At 37.3% G+C, this 15,061-nt stretch overlaps 1 protein-coding gene across 1 annotated transcript in view; it reads right to left on the bottom strand.

Moving 5' to 3' along the window:
* Positions 1-15,061, bottom strand: part of larp1 (La ribonucleoprotein 1, translational regulator) — a 30,173-nt gene that overhangs the window by 14,610 nt on the left and 502 nt on the right. The window contains exons 2-10 of the mRNA XM_073824394.1: positions 7,906-7,967; positions 6,572-6,637; positions 6,242-6,389; positions 5,073-5,207; positions 4,032-4,184; positions 2,381-2,543; positions 602-746; positions 349-520; positions 114-271 (exon numbers count right to left, since the gene is read on the bottom strand). Coding sequence (XP_073680495.1) covers positions 114-271; positions 349-520; positions 602-746; positions 2,381-2,543; positions 4,032-4,184; positions 5,073-5,207; positions 6,242-6,389; positions 6,572-6,637; positions 7,906-7,967 — 1,202 coding nt within the window. The remainder of the gene's footprint in view (positions 1-113; positions 272-348; positions 521-601; positions 747-2,380; positions 2,544-4,031; positions 4,185-5,072; positions 5,208-6,241; positions 6,390-6,571; positions 6,638-7,905; positions 7,968-15,061) is intronic.

Here is a 15,061-nt window from a genome sequence, read left to right as displayed (position 1 = left end):
AAAATTCTGTGTCAATTTAACCTGAACACAACCAGAAGGTTAACTTAACTTTTAAATGTTGCGTGCATCAATAAAGTGCAATTAAAAGGACAATGTCTGATTTGTGTTCATACCTTGGGTCGTGCAGGTGATGGCCGAGGCCTTTTCTTCACTTCGATCCATGACTCCGAGTCCAGGTCTGGCAAGCTGGCGGACAAACCCTTGGGCATCAGCTTGAGGTTACTCACATCATCCATCTTGTTCTGCACCGGTGTGGAGGCTCTCGGAGAACCTGTAGAGATCCAATGTTCAGTCAGAACCATCCGTCGTTACCCGTTACAGCTCACGTCACGTCATGCTCGCGCTCACCTGTCTTGTCCACGACGGTTCTGGGAACAAACTCTGGGCAGTTGATGAACTGAGAGAAGTCTGTCTGCGATTGGTCCGGCAAAGCGAGGCCAGGCAGCGGCCATTTCTCGGGCTCCTCTTTGCAGCGCATCTTCAAATCGATGGTCTCCACAATCTTACTGTCCTTCAGGGCCTGAGTGGGAAGCAAACGTCACAGGTTACGGAGGCGCTGGTTCATAAAGCAGCGGTGCAATCGGCCGGCGGAGGAACGTACCTCGATGATGAGGTTGACTTCTGTGGTGAGCGCCTGCACGCGGTGGAAGCTCGCGATCAGAGCGATCGGCAGGAAGCCCTCCTGATCCATCTTCCTGCGCAGGAAGAAATCCCTCTCTAGGTTGTCCACGCTAAAGTAGTATTCACTGCAGAAACAAACACACCGGATGGAAAAAAGACCATACACAACTCCTGTTTTTGATGCTGTGCTCATTCTTGTGTTTTCAACAGCTCAAATAATCCAGAAACAGGTCAACGAAAGTGAACATTTGGCCAATTAACTGAAAAGAACTCGACAGAGCCATTTGTTGACAAATAATTTGCATTGCTAGTTTTTGAAAGGGTCATGAAACATTAAACTACATTTGAGGTGTTTGTGTTGCACATCACAGAAGACAATGTTAGCATCCGTAATGAACTACAGAAGCAAGCATGGCAGCGAGCATCAGAGCAACTGTACAAATTAGTAATTAAAGATGACTTTAGTCAAAAAAATGTGTAATGTGATTTAATGGTTTATCACTTTTGACCAATAGGTGGCACTGTTATCAAATTGATGTGGTGTGTTCAGTTTGAGCTGACAATGACACAACGTTTGGTGCCAGTATGTCAAAGCTTTGCAGAGATACAGCCTCAGATGCAGTTTAGCATCATGCCAGCAAATTAATTTCTGCATTCATTGAAAACAGTTTCATCTATCAACATGAAATCCTTTTTTTTTTTTTGGCATGGTCTGAAAATGATCCGAGCCAAATTTGGTGAAAATCAGACCAACAGTCTAGAAGTTTTAAAAAGTAGGTTTTCAAAGAAAATCAAAATGGTGGACAGGAAGTTCAGCAGATTATGGCATAATTGGCATTGATGTTCTCAAGATAATCCAAGAAATCTATCAAGACCAGTTGTCTATGATAATAGACAACTAATAGGCAAAACTAATCAAAAGGGAGCATTTTTTAAATTTTAATTTTTGACCATAAGGTCGTGCTGCCCCAACAGCATCTTCATGACATGGTGCTGAACAAGTTTCATAGCTTTACACCAATGCGTTCATAAAACACAGCATTTTACAACCAAATTCAAACCAGCCAACGCCCATAAACGCTTGACATTTGAGAACTGGTTAACGTTCAACTCCAGTCTTGTGATTTTTGTCCAAACCATTCAGAAGGTAACCATTTTTCATATCTTCTGGCCACTAGGTGGCACTGTGGTGAAACTTGGCAGGAAGCCTCATGCCATGGTTATCTTAAAATACACCAAGTTTGGTCTCAATATGCTAAAGTGTTGCAGAGATATGGCCTCACATACATTTTGTGTGTTATTCGTTGAATTATTCCGCACGTTATTCAAGAACGGTTTGACTAATCAAGTGTTTTGCCAGCATGATCTTAAGATGATCTGAGCTCATTTTTGTGAAAATCAGACAAACTGTCTTAAACGTGTTCGAAAAAAAATGTGAAAAACTTATTACACTTTTTGGTGTAATAACTTTTAAACTAAGTTATTAGCATAAACATGAGTGCAAATTTAAGCTGCTGATGTTGCTAGATGGTTCATGTTAGAAAATCTTAACTTGCTGTGGTTAATGTTGAGAGTATCCTCTATCAGTGTGCCAAATTTCACAACTTTCCTGCAAGTGGTTCTATGGGCTGCCAATGACTTCCAGTGGAAGAATAAGAATGGACCTTTGGAGCTTAGCCCCTAAAAGCTAAAGTCACACCTAAGAAGAAGCTATACAAGAAGTATTCTCAGGTCAGTGGGTTGAGCGTGGTTCACTTACATCTGTCTCTTGATGTAGTCCTTCAGCAGGTCCTGGTCCACAGCGTAGAGCTCAGCGCTGCTCATGTTGTCATAATAGTAGGTCACGGTGCTGTTGAACTTCTGACCGTAAGCACCGTCCTTCCCATCATAGCCTTTATAGCCATAGTAATAGTCATAATGACCTGATGACACCAGAACAACAGATTGAGTCAAACAGCAGATGACCAAGCCAAGCTTCTTGGAGTATTGGGTTACAGTACTGATGACACACACAATCATTCTCTTTTAACCCTTTGGTGTTTGCATGGCTGTCAAATGACCAATTTTCTTTTTTACTTCTAAGAAAATTTGATTTTTTTAAACATTTTTATGGGATTTCATGGTACTAAATTATATTTACAGAAGAGTTATAATCCATTTATTACATGTTAATACCTTTTTGAGCATAGACCTGAAAATGAAATTTTCAATTTAAACTGCAAATCTTGAACTCATTGGACCTCAGACTTGAGTTTGGTCTCTTTGTAAAGATGACACTTGGTAGATTATAGCTGAAGTGAAGAAAGTTTAAAAAGTGAAACTATACAGTTAAAGAAATTTAACTTTATAATGAAAATGAACAAAAATACCAGGTTAAAGGTTTTTTTTTTACTTTACAAATACTTTACAAGAAAATAAAAGCCATAAATCTGAAAATGTTGTGTTCCAAATTTGAGGTTGACACATCACAAAAATGATTAAAGGAGTAGTTTACTTTCAGAACAAAAATTTACAGATAATGTATTCACCCCCTTGTCATCCAAGATGTTTATGTCTTTCTTTCTTCAGTCGTAAGGAAAAACATTTCAGGATTTCTCCCCACCCCATATAATGGACTTCAATGGTGCCCCCGAGTTTGAACTTCTGAAATGCAGCTTCAAATGGCTCTAAACGGTCACAGCCGAGGAAAGAAGGGTCTTATATAGCAAAACGATCGGTTATTTTCTAAAAAAAAAAAAAAAAAAAAAAATTACAATTTATCTACTTTTTAACCTCAAATGCTTGTCTTGTCTAGCTCGGTGTGTACTCTGTGTAGAGATTAAAAAGTATATAAATTGTAAATGTTTTTAGAAAATAACTGATTGTTCTGCTAGACAAGACCCTTCTTCCTCGGCTGGGATTGTTTAGAGCCCTTTGAAGCTGCATTTTGGAAGCTCAAACTCAGAAGCACCATAGAAGTCCACTATATGGAGAGAAATCCTGAAATGTTTTCCTCAAAAAACTATTTCTTTACAACTGAAGAAAGAAAGACATGAGCATCTTGGATGACAAGGAGGTTATCTGTACATTTTTGTTCTGAAAGTGAACTACTGCTTTAAGAATTTAGATGTTGTTTGGGCACATTTTTAACCACAAAAACAGAAGTGTGACTATTTTCATCGGGACCTTTTAACTTGGCCATGATTTTTTTGTGCTCACATAGCAAGTTTCATATTATTCTGATAAAATAAACATCTTTATTTTAATATAATTTTTTTTTGGTCAAAAGTGACCAGAGGGTTCATGTTAGTTCTGATACATGTGGACAGGCAGTCTTCAGATTTGAGATTTAGTCTCTCAACAAAGCCAAAATCTCCAGAGTGAGCTGTGTGCCCAACCACCAGAGTTCCTGCACTTCTAGAGCTCTCTACCTCTGCCAGCTCCTCTGCCGCGTCCTCGGCCTCGTCCCCGCCCACGACCGCGGCCCCTGACGGCATTCCTGTACGGCGCTCCTTCGCTCTTCACACTCGACACCTCATCATGGTCGTCCTTGAACTCATGATCATACTTCCCGCTGTGCCAATCTGCAAACACAAACACGATCCAGCACACTGCTGTAGTGAACAATTGACAAAACCTCCAAACTCAAACTCTCTCAAAGGCTTCATTTATTTGATAAAACATGCAGGGGAAAAAAAAAATACTGTGAAATATTACTACAAATTATATTTCTATGTGAATATCTGTTAAAATTTAAATGATCGCTGTGATGCACAGCTGAACACTTCAGTCTTCAGAAATCATTCTAACGTGCTGATCTGCTGCTCAAGAAACATTTCTGATTATTAGCAATGGTTTTTTGGGGATTTTGACAATAAAAAGTTAAAAAGGAAAGCATTTTTTCAAAATAGAAATCTTTTCTAACAATATAAGTTTGTTCTATCACTTTTTAACACTGAATAAAGTAAACTGATAAACTTTCTGAATAAAGGTATCAATTTCTTTGAAAAAAAAAAAAAAAGACAATTCTGACCCCAAACCTTTGAACAGTAGTGTATATTGTTACAAAAAGTTTCTCTTTTGAATACATGTTGTTCTGTTTTCAACTTTTCTTCATTTAAGATCCTTGAAAAATGTATCGCTGGTTCCACAAAATATTACTCAGCACAACTGTTTTTAACATTAATAATAAGAAATGCTTCATGAGCAGCAAATCAGCATATTAGAATGATTTCTGAAGAATCATGTGACACTGAGGACTGGCGTAACGATGCTAAATTTCCCCATCCGTAGTTGATAAATAAGTGTATTTACATGCTTTCACACTTCTGTGATCAGTAGAAATTTGTTGATCACAAAAGCAAGTGTGTCTATTGTGCATCATGGCTATCTGGTGAGATGTGGCAGGCATATAAAGTGCTGCATTAGTGAAGTGCTGCAGTGAACGCAGACAGGTGTGGATGTGTCAGCACCTCTCAGGTCGTTCCTGCCGTTAGGAGGAACTCGATGAGCGTCAAACTGACGGGTGTTATTCCTGGAGGCCGAACGCTCGCGAGGACCTTCAGACTTCACCTCGATCATCAGAGGAACCCACTTGTGCTTATTTCCTACAACAGGATCATCACCACAAATCTATTTGTGTCATAAAACATCTTAAAGCTGATATAAGGAACATTATTAGTGTTCATTCATCACATTCCAGTTAAAGCTCTTTAAAGGAGTAGTTCACTTCCAGAACAAAAGTTTATAGATAAGGATAAGAAATTATGTTTCTTGAAAACATTTCAGGATATTTGTCCATATAGTGAACTTCAATGGTGCCCCCATTGGTTGGAACTTCCAAAATGCAGTTCAAATGCAGCTTCAAAGAGCTTCAAACGATCCCACCTGAAAAATAATGGTCTTATCTAGTGAAGCGATTAGTCATTTTCTAAACAAATTGACCATTTCTTTACATTTTAACCTCAAGTTTTTGTCTTGTCTAGTTCTGCGATGCACAGTCTGTGTAATCTGGGTCAATACAGTTAGGGTATGTTGAAAAACTCCCAACTTGTTTTCTTCTTCAACATTAAAAGTCGTCCTACATCACCGTTTTACTTTTTATTTAATTTTTTTTGTGAAGGGCGTTCACTTTGCACATTCACTTTATAAACACTCGGTCGGTACTTCAGCAGCAATGTAGGACGCTTTTTAAGTTGGGGAAGAAAATAAGATGGGAGTTTTTTGACATACCCTAACTGTTTTGAACCAGAAAATACATGAGTTCATGCAGAGCTAGACAAGATGAGCGTATGAGGTTAAAAAGTATAGAAATTGTCAATTTGTTTTGAAAATGACCGTTTCACTAGATAAGACCCTTGTTCCTCGGCTGGAATCGTTTAGAGGCATTAGAAGCTGCTTTGAAACTGCATTTTGGAAGTTCAAACTTGGGGGCACCATTGAAGACCACTATATAGAGATAATTTCTGTAATGTTTTCCTCAAGAAACAATTTCTTATCGACTGAAGACAGAAAGACATGAAAGTCTTGGATGACAAGGGGGTGAGTACATTTCCTGCAAATTTTTTGTTCTAGAAGTGAACTACTCCTTTAAAAAAAAAAAGAAACACTATAAAGAAAGTCTATAGCTGGCATTAATCACCTCGCTTTTTTTGTCCATTTTTCTGCGACTCCTCATCAGTGTTCTTCTCTTCTCCAGAGTCGTCCGATTTGGCTTTCAGGTTTTCTTTGCTCTCTTCATTTTCCCTCTTTCCTTTGGACTCTCGTTTGACCGTCGACTTCTTCACCACCTGACAGGTTCATTCAACAAAAAGAGAAACAATCAGAAACCGGTCTGACATTATGAATGAAAGGAACTTAGCTCTACCAGAGAGTTTCTTTACTCCCACAGTCCAACAGAGATGTATTTGCATTCAGACAGAAAATCATTTGCGATTATGTTTGAGATTGAACATTTCTGACACGGTCGTACCTGAACTTCCTTCGTGGCGATCTCTCCAGGTGTCGGCCAGTTGTTCGTATCTCCAAAATCCCCCACCTTGAAAAACAGTGTGAACGTTACACCTGTTTGACCGTGAACACGTCAGCTAATCACACGAGCAGACTCTAACATTCACAGCTGTTCCCTTTCATCGCATCACACATTATAAAACGGCTATCGGAAACTTGACACTGTGAATGAAACTAAATCGCCACAAATATAGGAGTTCTCAAACTTTAAGCTCATGAAGCTTAGAGAATCTTCCAAGGACTCTCATAATCATAACAGCAATTAAGCATATAGTATGTTCTTTTAGATGCCATTGAAACTTTTTGTAAATAAAAAGTTAAAAAGGAAAGCATTTTTTCAAAATAGAAATCTTTTCTAACAATATAAGTTTTTACTATCACTTTATCAATTTAACACACCCTTGCGGAATAGAGCTATCAATTTCTTTCAAAAAATCTGCAAACACAAACACGATCCAGCACACTGCTGTAGTGAACAATTGACAAAACCTCCAAACTCAAACTCTCTCAAAGGCTTCATTTATTTGATAAAACATGCAGGGGAAAAAAAATACTGTGAAATATTGCTACAAATTATATTTCTATGTGAATATCTGTTAAAATTTAAATGATCGCTGTGATGCGCAGCTGAACACTTCAGTCTTCAGAAATCATTCTAACGTGCTGATCTGCTGCTCAAGAAACATTTCTGATTATTAGCAATGGTTTTTTGGGGATTTTGACAATAAAAAGTTAAAAAGGAAAGCATTTTTTTCAAAATAGAAATCTTTTTTTCTAACAATATAAGTTTTTTCTATCACTTTTTAATCAATTTAACACTGAATAAAGTAAACTGATAAACTTTCTGAATAAAGGCATCAATTTCTTTGAAAAAAAAAAAAAGAAAAGACAATTCTGACCCCAAACCTTTGAACAATAGCGTATATTGTTAAAAAAAAGTTTCTCTTTTGAATAAAAGTTGTTCTGTTTTTAACTTTTCATTCAAGAACAATGAAAAATGCATCACTGGTTCCACAAAACATTACTAAGCACAACTGATTTTAACATTAATAATAAGAAATGTTTCACGAGCAGCAAGTCAGCATCAGCAATTTGAATCAAATTCTGTTTTATTGTTCTTAAATTTAGTGTTTTTCTGGATTGCAACTTTAGTTTTCACTGCATGCAGCATTAACCCTGAAACCTGTCATTATTTATGGTCGTCTGTGCTGCTGTGGAGTGATTTTCTTCATTGTCTTTGGTTCAGTCAAACAGTGCTGCTGTAGAAACAGGCAGACTCAGATGAACGTCACTCACCTTCCCGCCACGTCTCATTCTCGCATTTCCTGCCTTCACCACCTTCGTGGGTCCAGAATGCTCTAAAGCAGTAAAAGAGAGGATCATCAATTAAAAATGGCTCAGATTATAGCTTTACACATTTAAAAATAGGTTTTATTAATTTTGCTCATTCCACTAAACTAAAAATCTGATTTGTGGAACAGAGCTTTTTTCTTTATAGACACACAAAGCATTTCAACAGGACTAACAGAGACGCATCATTATGAAATCAAAATGAACAACTCTTATTTATGAAACGATGCATTGTTTATTAAAAACGATTTATCTGTGAACATCATATGATCTCAACATCTGCTCTGAGTTTGAGTTTTAATAATGAACATAATTTTAGATTGTGCAGTGCTAGAATAAGTGTATTTATAATTGCACTGTTGACGTGTAGATTTTCATTTATCCAGGTGTTTATGTTGGATTTTATTATTTTAATTTTCTGTATGTCATTTTTCTTTGAGTCCTGCTTCATATAATGTTAATCCGAAACACTGTTTCCTCTGAAATGCCAGAGAAATGAGAAAGATTTGCAGTCTTTAAAGGGATGGTTCACCCAAAAATTACAATTTTGTCATCACATGCCACATGACGTCCGTCCTTCGTATTCTTTCTCATACTATGGAAGTCAATGGCTACTGTCAATAGTTTGGTCACCAACATTTATCGAAATATCTTCTTTTTTGTTCAACATCAGAAACTCATACAGGTTTGAAAGAACATGAAGGCAAGTAAATAATGACAGCATTTTTGGGTGAACTGTGTCTTTAACGCTGCTGTAGAGTCAAGAGCTGGTGAATGTGGGTTACAGGTTTCACTTAAAAACCATGAAGTGAGTCAAATCACTATCGTAATGCTTTACTGGTTGACAATATTTGATGAGAGAGTGGAACAGATTTTTATTTTCGCTTGTGATATGAGTCAGGAGTTTATGGTATGGCCATAATTGTGAAATAATGTTTATTTAGATTACTTCATTTGCACCATTTCAAACATTAGTTCTAGGGCTGTGCAATTAATCGCAATCGCAAAAAAAAAAAAAATCGCGATTTAAGCACATGCGATTTCTAAACCGTATAAGGCTGCGATTGTATCTATCCCCCCAACGGCACCGTTCATTTTATTTTCGATATAGCGCCAGATCACAATAGAAGTCATTTAAGGGTATCTTTCCTATAGAACAGGTCTATACATTGTTCTTTTAATGAACAAACTAAATTGCCTTATGTTATTTATCTTATTTACACGAAGGCATGTCATTTCTGTCTCTTCATGGTCGCGCGTTTACAGTGTCTCCTGGACGGGATTGCACACTCCATTCATAAAAACCTAATCTACTATAGCGTGAAATGCCACGTAATTCGTTGATTTTTGGATGAATAAATCAAAAGTTGGTCTGTCTCTTAATTCAAGTTGCGATATGGACTAGTGTCTGTGAAAACTGAAATGCAAAAAGACCATTTAATATGAATCCTGCATGTTCCATTTGCCTCAGTTATGTATGAATGGCTGAGACGCGTTTTTTTTTTTTTTTTTACTACACGCGCAGACTGGAGCACTCATGAAGCTCCCGCTAATTTTTGGCCTTTGCATCTCACATGAACAGATAAACTCAATCTCCAAAGCTGCTGTGAGTGTCACTTTTACCGTTACATTTGAGAAAACTAGCATCATATCATACTGTACACACAGAAACTTCACGGCAACCTGTCAAAATAAAAGTACGGTTTAACATGAAACAGAATAATATTAGTCTTGTATTACTTTTGTACAGTATCAAAACTTAACCACTAAATTGAGATTAACCACTTAATTGTAAAAAAAAAACACTACGATTATTATTTAAACGTTTTAAACTGAATATAATTTTTCTTCCATGTATTGATTTTAACAGTAAACTTCTGTTTGTTTGCCAAAAATGAAAAGGGTTTACTTTTCATTTGATTAAATAAATGTTTTTGCTTTTTGATTATCAGAAAAATTAAAACACATAAGAATTAAAAAAAAAAAAAAAAAAAAAAAAGATTGTAGAGCCCTCAAAATGTTAAAATAGAGAGTTTTGGACTTATTTTTCCACTGAAATTAATGTTTTCGTTATTACACAAAGTAGGCTAAAGTACCAGGAAAAAAAAGTAACATGGCTAATTAATTTTATGTTGTCTGTTTTAAAGACAATTTTACAAAAGTTGTGTTTATTAAACTTAATACTACATTATTTCATTGTGAAATGTTTTGTTATGCACTTTTTGTGCACTGAATACATTTAGAATGTATGTAGCTTGTTTGAAAAAGCAAAAACAGTTGCCAAAATCGCAAATAACATCGCAATCGCAATCTTCGTTCAAAAAAAAAAAATCGCAATATGATTATTTTGTCCATATTGCACAGCCCTAATTAGTTCTGTGATTGATTGTGCGTGTATCAGCCACACTCATCAAAAACCTAAATGACAGATGTGGATTATTTTAGTTGTTTAGACGACTGTAAAAATGCCCAAAATTGCATATCTTTAAATTATTTATTAGTTTAAATGCTTAAATTTGTTTTTTAGAAACCAAAGTACATTTTAAAATTATAATTTTTAAAAATGAGATTAGTTATTTCAACAAAAGTAGGGTGAAATCAAATAGAAATGACAGCATGATGAAGCACTATTGGCATGTATGTGGTACAGGTCTAGAATGAGGGATGTTTTTGCTTAGGTGACGTCAAATATACCCAGATTGAGAGACAGATTTTGCTTAGGAGGAACTGAAGTTTGACAGACTGAGCTGTGGTTTAGACCGCTGTATATCAGGCTTTTACCTGCAGTGAAAGTATAACTCAAAGAGCTCCTGACACAGAAATGCCACATTAAAAACACCAATTGTTACGGCATATTTGATGCAGATGCTGTAAATAAAACTTAAGACAATCTGTTATGACAGAAAACACTTGTCAGTCAGTAAATGATTTCTTGTAATACACTTTCATACATATTTTTTAATAAATATTCAACCTTGTGCACTGAATTTACACACAATGATTATGTTGCAAAAGCATCTGGTTAAACTGATCGGCGAATCGGTGTTACTTTAAACTCATGAGTCATTGTTCTGAATCATTGTAACAAATGACTCACAGTTTGAGAAAGTCAAGATACTAGCTCTTCACAAGAAAAGTGAAAGCTCAGCTCGATTGATATTAATACTGACTACTGAAGCTTTCATGACCATTATATTTCCAGCTTAGCAGAGTGATCCAGTGATTATATTGTCATAATATAACTGCAAACGCTGTGATATGAGACTATTTAACATTCTCTAGTTGCACAAGATTGACTAAAACACCTCAATCTGAGATATATCCCATTTAGCATTTAATTTTTCATTAGTTTCATTAGTGTCTAATGCAGGCATTTATTGAGCTGAATTAAGGCAGCTGCTCCTCATTTGCTTCATTTCTTTGCTTCCAGACATAAATATTTGGCAAGAGAACGAAATACAAATGAGCTATTCTTAAGGGTGTAATAACTGATCTCAGCAGGTGTCAGTTTGAGTGAAATACAGGTATGTGAGCTGTTTGGGTCTCAATTCCAGCTGTGGGAGTCAGTCAGCAGACAAACGCGTTTATTCAGCCAACCCTAAACCTGACCTTTAAACTGACCCCAACTCAGTCCTCACTCAAACACAAGGCCAAGATTCACCCGCAGGACAAATGACAAATCAAAATATCATTAACAAAGGTCAACAGGCAAATAAATTCAATTTGTAAGCCAAGCACCGAATGAGCGATCTGTAGGTGACTGAAGCAGCTGGCTGTGTTTCTAACTACACAACACATATGGGTTATCAATAGTCAGTCTACTGCTGATTTACACAGTGTTTGCTATGAATCATGAGAGTCTGGCATCTGTCGAACAAACAGAAATCTAAACAGCTCAGGGGTGTTATCATATAGCTGAAGTGTTCATTCACACGTGAGCAGCTCAAGCCTGTGCAAAAATCTACATCTCTGCATGTGCTGCCAGTTTAAAGCCACCATGAAATCAAAATGGAAGGTTTTTGGCTTTTGGTACACACACGTTAGCTTTAAGGGCATCTAAAAAGCTTGTGCACTCCAAAACAATGACAAAAGTAGCATTTATAAGACATACAAACTCAAAACTTACAGTCTCTAACTTCCGTCAATATGGATCGATGATTTTGAAGACCCCTACACTATTAATACACACTGAAGCTGCGGTTGAAATCGTTCACTAATTAGAATTAGTCGTTACTTTATGGTGAATGGTGTAAATATGTTTTGGATTGGATCAAATTAAGTCACTGCCACAGGCTGTGGGGCTGCTTGATGTTTTACGGTTTCATGTGGACTTACATCCCCACATAGAATAACAACGCTTCAATGCTCTGTGGATCTTTAACACATCCGGAAATGCATTATTTTCAAATTCACATCATTTCCTACATCTTTAGGGATGGATGATTACAGTATTCCACTAGATCTGTAATGAGGCACATTGGTAACACTTTACAATAAGGTTCATTAATTAAACATTAGTTAATGTACTAACTAACATGAACTAACCATGAGCAATACATTTGCTACTGTATTTACTAATCTTCATTAACGTTAGTTAACGAAAATACAGTTGTTCATTGTTTGTTCATGTTAGTTCACACTGCATTAACTAATGTTAACAAGATTTTAATAATGTATTAGTAAAGGTTGAAATTAACATTACCTAATATTAATAAATGCTGTATAAGTGCAGTTCATTATTAATTCATGTTAACTAATGAACCTTATTGTAAAGTGTTACTGGCACATTTGTAAATCAGTTTGCTTAAAACGGCAGCTTTCTGTCAAAGTAACAGCTCGAGGGTTAAACTCCTGCAAGAAACAAAAAACAATTTAACTGCTGTACTGTAAAGAAAAAGGAGTACATGCACAAAATACTTTCTCTAAAAACACAAGTGTATGTTTTCAAAAAGAGAAGCTCAAATTCTGTCATTAATAACTCTCCCTCGAGTCATTCCAAACCTGAAATTCCTTCATTTATCTTTGGAACACAAATTAAGATATTTTCGATGAAATCCAAGACCTTTCTGACCCTGCAAATACAGCAATGCAACGGACACGTTCGACGTCCAGGAAGGCATTGATAAAACAGTCCATGTGACATCAGTGGTTCAACCATAATGTTATAAAGCCATGAGAATACTTTGTGTACAAAGAAAACAATTTCTTGCCTCTTCTCCATGCATTCATGAGCGTATCACAAGCGGTTTACCTCACAAACACGTCTGAATATTTCACCAGAGAGGATGACTTGCAATTTTGTCCAGCCTTGCTTGTTTGAACTCAAATATACAGGAGATGAACTTAGAAAGATGAACGTTCTACATCAGAATGGTGGCTCCTGCATCATGCATTATCATTTCTAACATTATTTAACAGTCTCTTTTGTGTCAAAGTAGTTTGATTTTAGTTTTCTTCACACACACACACACACACACACACAATGTTTTTTTATAGCTTTACCACAGATGGCCTATTTGATCCATGTTCTCACTACCTTTCTGTGCCTTGGACGTTTCAGTAGCATTGCTGTCTATGCAGGGTCAGAAAGCACTTGGATTTCATCAAAAATATCTTAATGTGTGTTCTGAAGATGAACAAATGTCTTACGGGTTTGGATTTAGAAGAACATGAGGATGAGACAGAATTAATGACAGAATTACATTTTTGGGTAAACTATCCCTTTCAATTATTTGGCTAATCAAAACAACAGTGTGAACGTAAACTAAAAACATTTGAAAGCTTTGAGTCCATCAACGCAAAGACTTTTCCTGGGGTTGCAGCTCTTAATGCAAGCAAACCAGATGACGCATTTACCTTTGAAATCTAATATATATCCTAATGTGGATGTCCCCCTACAGGGCCAGGGCCCAAAGCCAAATCAAACATCACATATGTAAACCAACACTCAATTTACTGAACTCACCAAGCAATTATTCAAATGTGAAAATGCAGTAAGTAAAGGCAGTGCTGTCAGCTAGTGATGAACACTCACTATCACTCTAAACACTCTTCTGCTCATTACAGCTCAGCTAATGATCATCTAAAAAACACCTCCACAGGTTTCAGCTCTCCTGAATCACTCGGAGCCTCTAAATCAGCGAGGACGCGGACGCTCGGTGACGCGCACAGCGCTGATCACATGGCACGAACCACGTTGTCCTCATGCCGAGGAACTCTGGGATAGCAGCTCAATGATCTCCACTGCCAATCAGCCATTCATCACAGCACTTTCCTGCTGCTGATATGAAGCACTGCGCTCAGTGAGGTCCGGCTGCGCATTCCGCGTCAGTCTATCAGATGAATATTCATCAGAGGAGATCTCACAGGCTAACTGCTAACGGCTAACAGCAGGAATGACAAGCGTGTGTGCATTAAACACCACCACAGAGACAAACCAACAGGAGATCCGCTCATAAAACCGCATTTCTAGCGGATAGCGAATTGAAAACGCTTTTAAGCAAATCCGAGGGTCTCCGTGACAAACACGTGGATCTCACACGTGTCCTTCCACAACAAACTGCAGATAACGTTAAACGCAAGACCATCGAATATGACGCATCACAAACTAGTTTGACAATAAAACGATCAAAGACTGATTTTCTGATGATAATGAGCCATCACTCGTGGCCTGTCAGATGAGCTCGAACATAGGCCGCTAATGCTAATGCTAACCCGATAGCCATTTGTCTGGAAAAGCGGCAAAGGCGAAGAACCCCAGGATGTTCTGAGTCTGATCTGCAGTTATAACGTCAAACAGTGAAGTTTGTCGTGCATGAGCACGCATTTATATGATGTAGGAGCACTAGAAGCCGTTAATCTTAGGCTCAAGGCCTAACGTTACCGGAGCCCTCAGTCGCTGTCATGTGTGTCCGCTGAGGGGAACCAGAGAAACCTGGTCTACACTGACAAACACGATGAACGGTGTAGACGAATGACATCACGAATCTACATTTTGCAGCCTGGCGCCCTAACTAGTGCAAATCTGAGGCAGAAACATGACACGTCCTCTTTAAACACGTATAATTCGCGCACACACACACACACACGGGCCCGGTGTTAA

The sequence above is a fragment of the Garra rufa genome, chromosome 19, assembly GCF_049309525.1.
Source record: "Garra rufa chromosome 19, GarRuf1.0, whole genome shotgun sequence".
Lineage (NCBI taxonomy): Eukaryota > Metazoa > Chordata > Actinopteri > Cypriniformes > Cyprinidae > Garra > Garra rufa.
This window is presented reverse-complemented; position numbering and strand designations above follow the sequence as displayed.